Raw genomic sequence first — 12,617 nt, 5'->3', positions numbered from 1 at the left:
GCTGCAGAGCTGGCCTGGAGCAGCCCTGGCCAGCCTCCCCCCCTTTTCCGCAGGGAACTTCTGCAGAAGTTGCTGGTCCAACACAGTTTGAGGACTCGGAGCTATGGCAGTTGGTGGAGCAGCTGCCGGAGACTCATCGTCCCCAGACCACCAAGCACCTCGAAGCTGCTGGTCATGTCCAGATCTCAGAAGCCACCCAGAGCCCCAGGTCACTGGAGACTATTTGGCATTACAACACCCCGGGGCAGCTACAGGAGGAGGAATCTGCCCAAGCTGTTCTACTCGCCAGGGCCCAGGGGCCAGGACAGCCTCTGGGACTTGAGCCCGGGTCTGCGCCCACACCAGGGCCACAGCCCGAGGCTATGCCTCCTCCAGGACCTGTGCTGGGGCCCGGTCTGCCCCCTGGGTTCACACTACCACCTTGGCCTCCATTCATACCTGGGCCTGGCCCTGGCCCTTGGCCTGCCCTCGGACCTGGGGCTGGCCCTGGACTTTGGCCTGTCCCCGAGCTTGGGACTGCCCCAGGGCTTCAGCCTACGCCGCGAGAACACTGGCCTCCTCCCAGAGGCTTGTCCAGGGCTAGCACTTGGCCCTTCTGGGACTCAGGCTTCTGGCAGCCTCCACAGTCCCAGGACTTCGGGGCCCCACCGCCGGCCAGGGAGTTTGGCTCAGCGTGGCCCCGCCTGCTGCGGTCACAGTCTGGCCAAGCAGAGGTGCACCCGCTCCCAGCTGTCTCAGAAACTGAAGAATATGAGTACCAGGACATGCCAGTTCCTCAGGACAGTGCCCCCGGGACTGCGGCCCCCAGAGATGCACCCGGGGCCCCCAAAGAAACACCCACTAAGGCTCCCCGGACTGTCCTTCAGCGCCTGAAGGCCACGGCGGCCATCGCGGCCACTGCGGCAGCCTCCTACGCAGCCGCCGCCACCTCAGCAGCCCAGAGAGCCGAGGTTGTCGCCAAGGCTGTCAGGGACGCCCCTGCCACCAAGCTGGCCACCATAGCAACAGCTGTGGCTGCATCTGGGCCCTTAGGGGTCTTTGCAGACATCATGGGTGCGGGCTCCTCCCACGGGGCCTCGGCTTTCTCCGAGGACGCAGAGGTGGAGGACTTGAACGTGTTGGGAGACGACCTCCCTCCTCTGTACAGTGCTGCCAGCCTCCCTCCCGAAAAGACCCTGTCCCAGGTCATGCTGGCCGCCCAAAAGGCTGTGACCCCCGAAGACAAAAAGATGGCCGTCAGGTACTCCATGGGACGCATGGCCCAGATGCCCATTCGACACCACTCCCTGAAGGAAGAGTTTGCCCAGCTGTCATCCACCCTTCAACAGCGCTTGAATTACCTAGGTAGGCCCGGCCTGGTTCAGGCCCGACCCCCCCGCGGCCCTCCAGGAGTCCCCCGTCTCCTTCGTCTTGCTCCCCCAACAAAAGCTGTGTTAACGGTTAGCCGTTCGTTCCTTTGGCTTCAGCATTCACCTCTCACTAGTCTATTCCTTCACAGCGAATGTGCCGTGAGGTCTTCTCATAGGGGAGAGGGGTGGTTAGGGGCTCACGCTGGCACCGAAGAAGGAGAATCACATGTCACAGTGACTCTGGAAAACTCCCTTTCCCGTACAACACAACATTCTGATAAGTCTGGATCTGCCAGAATGGCCCAGTGAACAGACCCCACATGAAGTGGTCCATGTGGGGTCAGGAGCTACTGCCAGGCAAACTTATGTATCCTCAAAGACCACAGAAGCTTTCTGGGTGGCAGCGGAAACAGATGTGTGCTTCCATGTTAAGCCCACCATGGGTAAAACGCTTGCTGAGGGGACTGGAGGGCAGGATAGCCTAGTCTAGTAGTTTTCAATCTTGCGCTCCACCCCTGGAGTTTCTGACTTGGTTGGTCTGGGAAGAGCCCAAGAATCTGCATTTCTCACTCATTTCTGGTGCTGCCGGCCCAGGGGACCCACTACGAGGCCCATTGCCCTACCCCGTTTGAATCATTATCTTCCTTTTTTTTTTGCTCCCTGCCAAGCACAGTAGTTGAGTTAAGTCCAATTTGTACGTGGCATTACCCCTAATTGGCAATGCTGTTCTACAAATCTTGAAAAAAAAGACGTGGAACTTCCGCCAGCTGGATAAAGTAGGCTGCTATCCGCGAATACTGGTGTGCAGCCGAGACTACGACAGTAACAGATTTAAATTGAAAAGGTAAAGCCGTAATAGCCCAAATTCTACTTCTGACCAGCCGTCATTTTTGTTAAGAAGACTCAGTATAGTTTGTGAGTGTGTCTTGGCTTGGATTTCTCCTGCCTTCCTAGGTGTGTCCTGTACGTTACGTTTTAACCTCTTGTCTGGAACTTGATATAGGGTACTGTTTTTTAACCCCCATCCTTTGTTAAATCCCCCCTTCTATCTTGTGGTGAGATAGTGCACTTCATATACTCTCATAAATAAGGTGCTTTGTAGTTTTTCTCAGGACTTTTTTTTTTTTTTTTTGGAGTCCTCGCTATTCCCAACACAGGGCTCAAACTTACCACCCCAAGACCAAGAGTCATAAGCTCTACCAACTGAGCCAGCGAGGTGCCCCAGCTCAGGGCTTTTGCTGAGAGGGGAGTAAATTCCAGAGAGGCCTCCCTAGGCCTGTGCTGTCTGATATGGTAACCAGGAGGCACGCGTGACTGTCGGGCACGTGACATGGGGCGAGGTCCAGCGCACATGCGCTCTTCCGTGTGACGCGCACGTCAGACATGAAAAACTTCCTATGAAAACAAGAGCATAAAATATCTCACTTTTTATCACATATTGAAATGGCATTATGCTGCATATATTGGGTTAAATAAAATATCAAAATTAATTTTATCTCCTCCTTTTAAAAATTTTTTTAAAGATTTATTTTGGAGAGAGAGAGCACAAGTGGGGGTAGGAGCAGAGGGAGAGGGAGAGAGACAATCTCCAGCAGGCTCCTCACTGAGCATGGAGCTGACACAGGGGTTAATCTCACGACCCTGAGATCTGACCTAAGCACAAATCAACAGCCGGATGCTTAACTGACAGAGGGAACCCAGGTGCCCCTCCTTTTTAAAATTATTTTTAAAAGAATGTGGCTACTGGGGGGGCGCGCCTGGGGGGCGCAGTTGTTAAGCGTCTGCCTTCAGCTCAGGGTGTGATCCTGGTGTTCTGGGATCGAGCCCTGCATCAGGCTTCTCCAGTAGGAGCCTGCTTCTTCCTCTCCCACTCCCCCTGCTTGTGTTCCCTCTCTCACTGGCTGTCTCTCTCTCTCAAATAAATTAAATATATATATATATATACTACTAGGGAACTTCAGATGACCGCAGAGGCCCCCAGGCTCTTCCTTTGGACAGCGCTCCCTCTGACAACTCCTTTCAGAAGCAGGTGGAGCTCTAGAAGAAACCTCTTTCCCCATCCCTGCCCCCAACAGCCACCCCTTCCTTTGCTTTCAGCTAATATGGGGGCCTCTTCCAAGCTTGGGACAACAGTGGACATACTGCAGGAAAAGATCGGGAGCCTCCAGAAATCCAGGATGAAGGTGAGTGCCCCAGGCAGAAAGGGCTTCCGGGACGGCGCTTGAGGCGGGCTGATGGCAGAGCCCCCGACCCAGGACAGCATTTGTCCCGTAGCTGAAAGGCAGCCTGGGGGAGTGAGTGGGGCCAAGGAGGCTGACCCTGCGGGTGCAGGGGTCCCAGTGGGTCGTGCCTGTGTCGTTCCCGTGGCGGGGGTCTTAGGGGACCACCGAGGTGTCAGGTTGGAGACGTGCTGGCCTGGTACACTGTTCAGGCCCCTCCCCGGCCACGGTGACCTTAGAAGCAGAGGCCTTTGTGTCCGTGTCTCCCCCTTTTAGGAAGAGGAACTCCAGAGAATTTGGGGCCACCAAATAGAGAAGATAAAGAATCACCACGTCGTGCTGGACAGGGCAGTGGAGAAGCTCCAGATTCGCCTGGATGACTTAAAGGTCCGGGGGTTTGGGGGGCCGCTGCGGGGAGGACTCCTCGCTTGGACATTCGGACCCCCCACAAAGGTTTCGCAGCTCCACCAAAGGCGGGGAAACCAGGGACACCGTACTGGGGCATTTTACTCTGTGTGAATTACACTTCAGTGGCAACAAATCCCACCACCCCCACCCCCAAATGCACGAACAAGAGGGCCTGAGCCATGTCTCTGTTACAGACCGCTGGGTCACCTGCCCCCAGAAGGGTGCCTGGCTCACGGCCAATGCTCACAGTGTGCTGAAGGAATCAGTGAATGAGTAAGAGGATTTCTTGCATCAACTATTAGGTCCCTAACGTTTCCCCTAACTCAGCTCATTTGTGGGTTCTCAGCACTGGGGCGGGGGGCAACAGGGGGTGTCTCTCCGGAACGGCAGATTTGCTGACACCACGATTGTGTAGACAGACACAGAGCACCTTGCTGGGGCTCACTCGGCCCGACACCCTCTCCTTTGGGCCTGGAGTGTCTGACTCTGCTGGCCCGATGACCCTGGCCTGATGGACTAGTCCAGTGTGTGCCTCGTCTCACAGGTGTCCCTGACCTTCAGAGTACGACACAAAACCCCACACAGAACCCCTGGAGATGGTTTCCAAGTCCGGGGGCTATTGGTGGGATGCATTAGGATGTAGGAGGCACAAGGGGAAGGCCTACCTCCCCCTCCTGAGACTGTCATACAGAGGAATCAGGCTAGGACACATGCAGGGCGACTTGGTGCAGAAAGAACTCTTGAAAGGAGAACAAGTTCCTAGCCTGAGTGAGGGGGCTGTGTGTGAGCAGAGAGGCCGCAGGCTTACCAGCTCAGACCTTCGTGAATGCCGAGATGGGGAACTCCCTTGTCTCCGGCCAGCTCCGGGCCCTCACTGTCACCGCCCTGCAGAGGAGCTGGGCTGCCGTGCCCTGCGGACCTGCCTTCCCCAACGGAGACTGGAGCCAGTACCCCGGACACATGTCATGTGTCCCCAGAGTTCTGCCCCGCCCTGTGCCAGGGGACAGAGTTGCTCGCTGTCTGCCTCCAAGTAGCTGTTGCTTGTTGAGGGAAACAGCAGAGGACAAGGCCTGACCGAACAGTGCCATATGGAACAAGTCAGCCCTTGTGCTTCCCACCCATGTGCCAATGGGGATCCGCTGCTTATAAAGTTAACCCTGGAAGGACCTGGAGCAGGGTTCCGTATACAACACATGCTTTGTTAAGTATTTCCTGAATGAACACAGGCCATAGGAAATCAGCAGCCCTGTGCAGCCCGTCCCGGAGAGACGAGGGTGGGCAGACCAGTCTGCCATGGTCCTCTCACAACATCTTGAGCCGTGAAGAAACGCAGCAGCGGCTGCTGCTTTCCCTGGATGTCTGTGAGAAACTTCAGGAGCACAGCAGATGACACAAGAAATCCTCTTGTTCATTCCCTGAGTCCTTCAGCCCATGCTCCCAGCGTCCACTTTGCACCAGGCACACGGCTAGCAGCTGGCAATTCCGCAGTCAGCAAGATGGACACCATCCAGGCCCTTCCTTGGGGGGGAGGGGCAAGTGGTGTATTTGTTTATTTTTAACTGGAGTGTAATTTATACACTGTGAACTGCCCAAGTCTTAAGCCTAAGAGCTTGGTCCACGTCCACCTGTTTGTGTAGACACGCCACCACCATCCAGTCAAGTTGGAAATGTTTCCGTCCCCTTGTCATCCTTCTCTCTGAGAGTTTCCCACCAAGGACCCAGCAAGAAAATAAGTGGGGGCAGAGCTCTTTCTTAGAGTTCTTATGGAGTTTCTTAGACCTTATGGAAAACACGATTTGCCGTTTGCAAGTGGATAAGCTTCTTCTATAAGCCAGAGGCTGCGTTCCAAAACCATTCCTGGAACAAACAGTGATAATCAGAGCTCGGGCTTGGTGCAGGAGGACACGGATAAGGTGGCCAGTGGGTACTGAGTGCTGACTCTGCCAGAATGAGCCAGAAGATGCCACTTCTTGTCTCTCCACACTGTGGGAGAGGTGTGGGGTTAGTGCCCCATGAAAGAGCAGGAAACAGATCCAGGCAAAGAAGCCAGCCCCGCTCTCCCGGCTGGGAGGTGGCCTCGTGTTGGGGTTCAGAGTACTGACTGGGTTAGATAGGCCTGGGTTTGAATCCCGATTCTGCCACTGACTGGGTGTGTTTATTTCCTGTGGCCACCATAAGAAATGATCACAAACGGGGTTCCTTAAAATACTGGGTACCTGTTCCCTCACAGTTCTGGAGGCTAAACGCCTGAAATCAGTGTTGGCAGGGCCTTGCTCTGACGGAAGGTTCCAGGGGAGGATTCTTTCTTCTTGCAGTTTCTCGTGGCTCCAGGCATTCCTTGGCTTATGGCCACATCCCTCCAATCTCTGCTTCCCTCTTCCCTCTGCATGTCTGTCTTCACGTCGCCTCCTTATAAGGACACCGGTCAATGGATTCCAGTATGACCTCATCTTAACTAATACATCTGCAAAGACCCTATTTCCAAATAAGGCCGTGTTTGCAGGTTCTGGGAAGGCATGAATTTTGGGAAGATGTTAATCAACCCAGTACACAGGTGACCCTAACAGAAGTTAGAAGATTCCAGCCTAATTACTCCTCTTTATTTCTAGATTTTAACTAGAAAGAGCCAAGTGGAAATCTAATAATTAATGTTGGGCCTGATGACTCCAAAAGTTCAGGGCTCCCTGCTGATGTGGGGTTGGAGGAAGCAACCTAACCTGAGGCCAAAACAGAGCCTTCCTTCGATACCCCCACTTCGATTCTAGACCTTGGGACCCATCTTTAGGCAAAGTGGGTGTGATGGAAATTGGCATTTATTAGAATTAGGTTCAGTTTCAGATAACATAACCTCCCCCCACCCCAATAACTGACTTAAACCAGGTATAAGTGTATTTCCTGTTCACATTCAAGAAACTCAGACATGGTTGGTCCAGAACTGGTATAGAACTCCATGGTGTATGACTTCCATTCCCAAGGTCACCTCAAGGTACAGGATGGCTGCTGGCGCTCCAGTCATTAACTCGGCATTCAAGCCAGCAGCGAAGAGGACATACTTCATTATATAGTTCTTATTTTTCATACCTAATTCCTACCCACTTCCCTTTATACCCCAGTGGTCATACTGAGCTATAAAGGAGGATGTGAAATGAATTCATGATCCTGGGCTGCCAGGAGACAGCTAAAAGTTTGGAAACTCTGTTCCTAAGGGTGAGAAGAAAGCCAAGTATGAAGGGAGAATCAGAAGCCTGTTTCCAGCTTTGGAGGAAACGTGACCCCACCCCCTCTGGGGACATAGCTCAGGAGCTGTGAGGCTCTGAGGCTTTTCCCAAGCAGGCGAGCTGCTGCTGCTGTCACAGCGAGGGTCCAGTAAATGGAGAGCTGGCAGAGTGAACGGATGGAGCTGGTTCTTCATGGAGCAAGGAGATGGGATATAAGAGTTTTCCCCTGACACTGGGGCACAGCAGGTGTGGCATATAAGTGCTTGGTTGATAAATGGACTTCAGTTCTCACCAGGACCCCATTACAGATAAGAGCTAAACTTGCCTTAAACTTCCAGGGAACGAAAGTGTTAGCATTGGTTTGCGTTTTCCTTCCTCGAGTCTGCTTCCCTGTGCAGCCAAGTCCCTATGATGGCACCTCCTAAGCGACCCCTTGTCCCAAGGCTCACGTGCCTTCCCTTCTGATCTGGGCACCTGGTGTCCATGCCTTCTGATATGCCCACCCCACCTGCTAGCCACCTGGCCCCATTGTCCCTTCCTAGGCAAGGGTGGACATGGCAGGAAGATGTTATTCCCAAGGCTTCCAGGGATGGGAACATGCCCTTTGCTTCTCTTCTTAGATCATCCATGCTCAAATTAAAAACCTCGAAATGCACAAAGTGGACAAAAGTGCGATGGAGCAGGAGTTGAAAGAGGTGAGTGGGGGCGCCTGGGTGGCTCAGTCGGTTGATTGTCTGCCTTTGGCTCAGGTCATGATCCCAGGGTCCTAGGGTCGAGCCCCGCGTCGGGCTCCCCACTGTCTGCTTCTCCCTCTGCCCCTCCCCCCCATGCTTGAACTCATGCTTGCACTCATGCTTGCACTTGTGCATACTCTCTCTCTCTCTGAAAGAAATAAAATCTTTAAAAAAAGAAAGAAATGAGTGAACATAGTTTCTTCTCCCCTTCTGCCTGTGCATCCTGAGCCCAGCTCACCCACCCAGGGGAATGGAGTCATCCGTCCAAGACAAAACCAGGCAGAGAGCCTCCCACAGTTTCCTTCCATCTTTCTCATACAGAAGGGCTGGGGAAGCTTCCCCAAAGTTGTCCTATCAGCTCCTATTTTCAGTGACTCAGGATTAATGACAATTTATTATGTGAACTTAAAAAGCATGCACCAGCTTCTCCATCCAAGGTTTAGACCTGACATTTGGGTTTGAGTCAGTCAGACCCCAACACGGAATTTAAGCCAAGGCCGGGCGTTCAGGGTCCTAGAGTAAAAAGCTCAGACCAGAGTGGTCTGATCCCCCAGCTTCCTCCTGCTCCCATCCCAGCAGCCCTGGCTCCCTGAGTCCCCTGTGTCTCTAGAAAGCCGACAGGAGCACACTGGCAGGCAAGGCAAGCCGGGCTGACCTGGAGACGGTGGTGACAGAGCTGAATGAGATGATTCAGGGCGTGCTCTTCAGGGTGGTGACCCATGAGGATGACTGGAAGAAGGCTCTGGAGCAGCTGAGCAAGGACCTGAGCACCAAGGTAAGTACCCCATGGCAGCCAACACCAAGTAACCCCAAAAGGTGACACCTTGAAAGGACAAAGGCTCAGAGTTGCTGAGGGTCAGGAATTGGGGAACAGCTTAGCTGAGGGACTCAGTCTCCCATGAGTCTGCAGTCAAGATGATATCCGGGGCTCCAGTCCTCTGAAGTGCCATTTCCAAGATGGCACCCTCCTATGGCCATCAGCAAGATGCCTCCCTTCCTTGCCACTCAAACTTCTCCTCAAGTCTGCTTGAGCAGCATCACAACACAGCAGCCGACTTCCCCAGAACGAGTGACCCAGGGGAGCCCAACAGAAGCTGCATTGTCCTTTATGAGTTGTCTATACCACGTGGTTTCTGTAGCATCTTGTAGTTCCACAGGCCAGCCCTACTCCCTGTGAGAGGGTGTGAGGACCGAGAGGCATGGGCGAGGAGCACCTTGGAGGCTGACTACCATAACTCTCCTGCCTGGGTCAGCAAAGGAGCATGGTAGGGGGTAAGGAGGAGGGAGGACTGCTGATCATTTATTTATTCTTTGGTCGCTTACTGACCACCTGTGATAAGCCAGACTCTGGAGTAATGTTGATAATGAACCACAGTTCCCGCCTTCATTTGGGCCATCCAGTAGAGAGACGGGAGCAGTCAGAGCAATGATCACAGCACTGTGCGGCTCCTGCAGTTTGGGTTCAGAGCCGCAGCTCCCCCTGAGCTGCCGTGGGCCCCGAGTGGCATGACCTCACTGAGCCTCCGCTTTCTCATCCACAAAACGAGGATTTGTGAGGTCATCAACTACGCAGTGGGCACCTACGACGCCGGTCCCTGGCATATGTAATGACAAGCAAAGCAGATACGGACGTGTTTCTCTCGGAGACACGTTCGTCATAAAAGTCACACAAATCAAACGCGGAACTGCGGCCCGAGTGATTCCGCTTATCTACAGAACGACTGACCTACTTTTCTTCAATAATTCAATGATGGGGTGAGCGAAGAGTGGAGACAGATTGTTCTAGATTACAAGTGTCTCCAGAGATGAAACAACCAAATGCAGCTCATGAGGAGACCTGGCTTGTGTCCTGGTTCAGTTGCGCCAACTCTACAGATGGGCTGGGGAGTAGCGCAAAGTCAGAAACACCTGTTTGTTGTTCAGTGTCCTGATGGCGTGGAGGTCACGTAAGAAAACATCCTCATGTGGGGCGAGGGGGTGGCCAGGGTAGCTCAGTCAGTGGAGTGTCTGACTCTTGGTTTCAGCTCAGGTCCTGATCTCAGGGTCATGAGATCAAGCCCTGCGTTGGGCTCCATGCTGGGTGTGCAGCCTGCTTAAGATTCTCCACCCCTCACCCTGCTTGCGCTTTCTCTCTCTCTGTCTCTAAAATAAATAAAGTTTTGAAAAAGAAGAAGAAAACGTCCTCACGAGTACTACAGTATTTATGAGTGATGTATCATGGTCTTTCTGTTTTAGAGAAAGAGAGCATGGGGTGGGAGCGGGGGGAGAATCTCAAGCAGGCTCCACGCCCAGCTGGTTAACCAAAAACCATTTTAAAGTGACTAAATCAGTGGCATTTAGTACATTTACAGTCTTGTGCAAGCACTGCCTCCGTCTAGTGGTTAGACACGGTTATCTCTCCAAAAAGAAGCCCGTACCCATTTATGCAGGCCCCCTCAGGCCTCCCCCGCCAGTCCCTGGAAACCACTGGGCTACTTTCTGTCTCTGTGGGTTTGCCTGTTCTGGACATTTCGTGTAAGTGGAATCATACCATCTGTGATCTTTTGTGACTGGCTCCTGGCCCTTAGCATCACGTTTTCAAGGTTCATTTATGGATCAGATCTCCTTTCTTTTTTATAGCCAAATACTATTCTGTCGACGTTCTGTTGGTTCGTTAATCTGCTGATGGACACTTGGGTTATTTCCACCTTTGACCGTTACGAATAACGCTGCCGTGAACATACACGTACACGTTTCTGTTTGAACACCTATTTTTAGTTCTTTTGGGTAGATAGCCAGGAGTGGAATTGCTGGGTCATATGGTAATCCTCTGTTTAACTTTTTATAGCTAGGGGTGATATATCATGTCTGCAATTCATCTGAAATGATTCGGAAAATGAACAGATACACACATGTATAGATAAAGAAAATGTGGTAAAATGTTAAATTTGACTAGATGGATGTACGAGTGTCCTTTGGACTATTCTCTCAACTCTTCTGTAGATTTAAAAGTTTTCAAAATAAGGAGCTGGGGGAAAGAGTCTTCTTGGGGTACTATGCACTTCGTGTCACCTTGGGTCCTCAGATAGGTCACACTGGCAGCTGGTCCCCTCAGTGCTGAAGCGAAGATTCATCAGAGCCCAGTGATGCTAGGCTGATGACACCGGTGTAAAGGTACCTTCCCCTTATAAGCAGCAAGTGATTTGGGGGTGGCCCTTTGGCACCCTGGAAATGTCTTTTGCCTCAATGGCCATTCTCCTAGTAGTTTCCTCATAAATTGAGGATTGTTGCCTGAACTGGCTGTTTCACCGGTTGCAAAATGCCGAGTTCTCCAATCTTAGCTCTGCTTCTCCCATCGACCAGCTGGAAATCCATAAAGAAGAGCTCTCCCTCATCAGCTTGAGCCGATTACCCTGAAATATGGTTCTTGCAGGAAAGACAAGAACACTGATGAGCTATTTCCCTTAATTACCGGTGTTCAGGAATGATACTGCTGCTACGGGCACCTCCAGTGTATGGTGGCAAATGGCGGTTTCTGGTTGTTGTTGTTGTTGTTATTTTTTTTGTAAGTTACTATTTATTTTGTCACTTACATGGTCTCCTCTTTGGCCTGTGAGCTGGCTTCTGAGTGCTTTGACTTGACCCTCTGTCTCAGAAAGCTGTCTTGGTTCCTTAAATGACAAGATGTTCCAGGCTCATCTTCAACATTCCCTTCCTCAGACCTGATCAGTTTTTTGTCTAGGGAGTCTTGGTTCCTTTTAGTGGGGAGTGGTGTTTAGAGACCAAAATGTGGGCACTGGAAGGAACCCTTTAAACTGTGCCCAACATGGGGTTTGAACTCATGACCCCGAGATCAAGAGTCACGTGCTGTATTGACTGAGCCAGTCAGGTGCCCCTGGATTTAAAAATTCACGAGTCAGGGCGCCTGGGTGGCTCAGGCATCTGCCTTCGGCTCAGGGCATGATCCCAGCGTTATGGGATCGAGCCCCACGTCAGGCTCCTCCGCTGTGAGCCTGCTTCTTCCTCTCCCACTCCCCCTGCTTGTGTTCCCTCTCTCGCTGGCTGTCTCTCTCTCTGTGTCATATATATTAATTAATTAATTAATAAAATAAAAATTCATGAGTCCCACTGTGAAAAACATTCTGGCAGTTTCTCAAAAAGATAGACCTAGAGTCACCATACATCCCAGCACTTCCAGTCCCGAGTGTGTACCCAAGAGAAATGAAAATAGGCCCACGCAAAAACTCGTACACAAATGTTCATAACAGCATTACTCATAATAGCCAAAAAGTGGAGGCAATCCAAATGTCCCATCAACAGATGAACGGATAAACAAATTGTGGTCTCTCCATCCAATGGAATACTATTCAACCATGAGAAGAAATGTAGGCCTGATTCATGCTGCCACCTGCATGACCCTCGCGGATGTGATGCTGAGTGAGAGAAGCCAGACACGGAAGGCTATAGATTCCATTTTTATGAAATGTCCAGAACAGGCAAATCCATAGACGAGAACGGGATTAGTGGGTGCCTACGCCTGGGGGTTTGGAGCTCCCTTTGCAACTGGCAACAGCGTCATCAGGCTAAGCTTTGTCGTTTTCCCTTTCCTTGACCCCCTCACTGTCGCTGTTTAATCTTGTTATGCGCTGTGTAACTTTGCTGCAGATCCTTTCCTGGAGCAAAGCGGGGTGTGAATTAGTTGACTCAACG

The 12,617-nt window shown here is 52.0% G+C and overlaps 1 protein-coding gene across 1 annotated transcript in view; it reads left to right on the top strand.

Moving 5' to 3' along the window:
- C10H16orf96 (chromosome 10 C16orf96 homolog) overlaps window positions 1–12,617 on the top strand; it is a 43,937-nt gene that overhangs the window by 20,516 nt on the left and 10,804 nt on the right. Inside the window, exons 7-11 of the mRNA XM_019805251.2 lie at window positions 54–1,344; window positions 3,447–3,532; window positions 3,845–3,955; window positions 7,815–7,889; window positions 8,539–8,703. Coding sequence (XP_019660810.2) covers window positions 54–1,344; window positions 3,447–3,532; window positions 3,845–3,955; window positions 7,815–7,889; window positions 8,539–8,703 — 1,728 coding nt within the window. The remainder of the gene's footprint in view (window positions 1–53; window positions 1,345–3,446; window positions 3,533–3,844; window positions 3,956–7,814; window positions 7,890–8,538; window positions 8,704–12,617) is intronic.

The sequence above is a fragment of the Ailuropoda melanoleuca genome, chromosome 10 (genome assembly GCF_002007445.2).
Source record: "Ailuropoda melanoleuca isolate Jingjing chromosome 10, ASM200744v2, whole genome shotgun sequence".
NCBI lineage: Eukaryota > Metazoa > Chordata > Mammalia > Carnivora > Ursidae > Ailuropoda > Ailuropoda melanoleuca.
The sequence above is the reverse complement of the archived record's forward strand: the minus strand, read 5'-3'. Positions and strand labels throughout refer to the sequence as shown.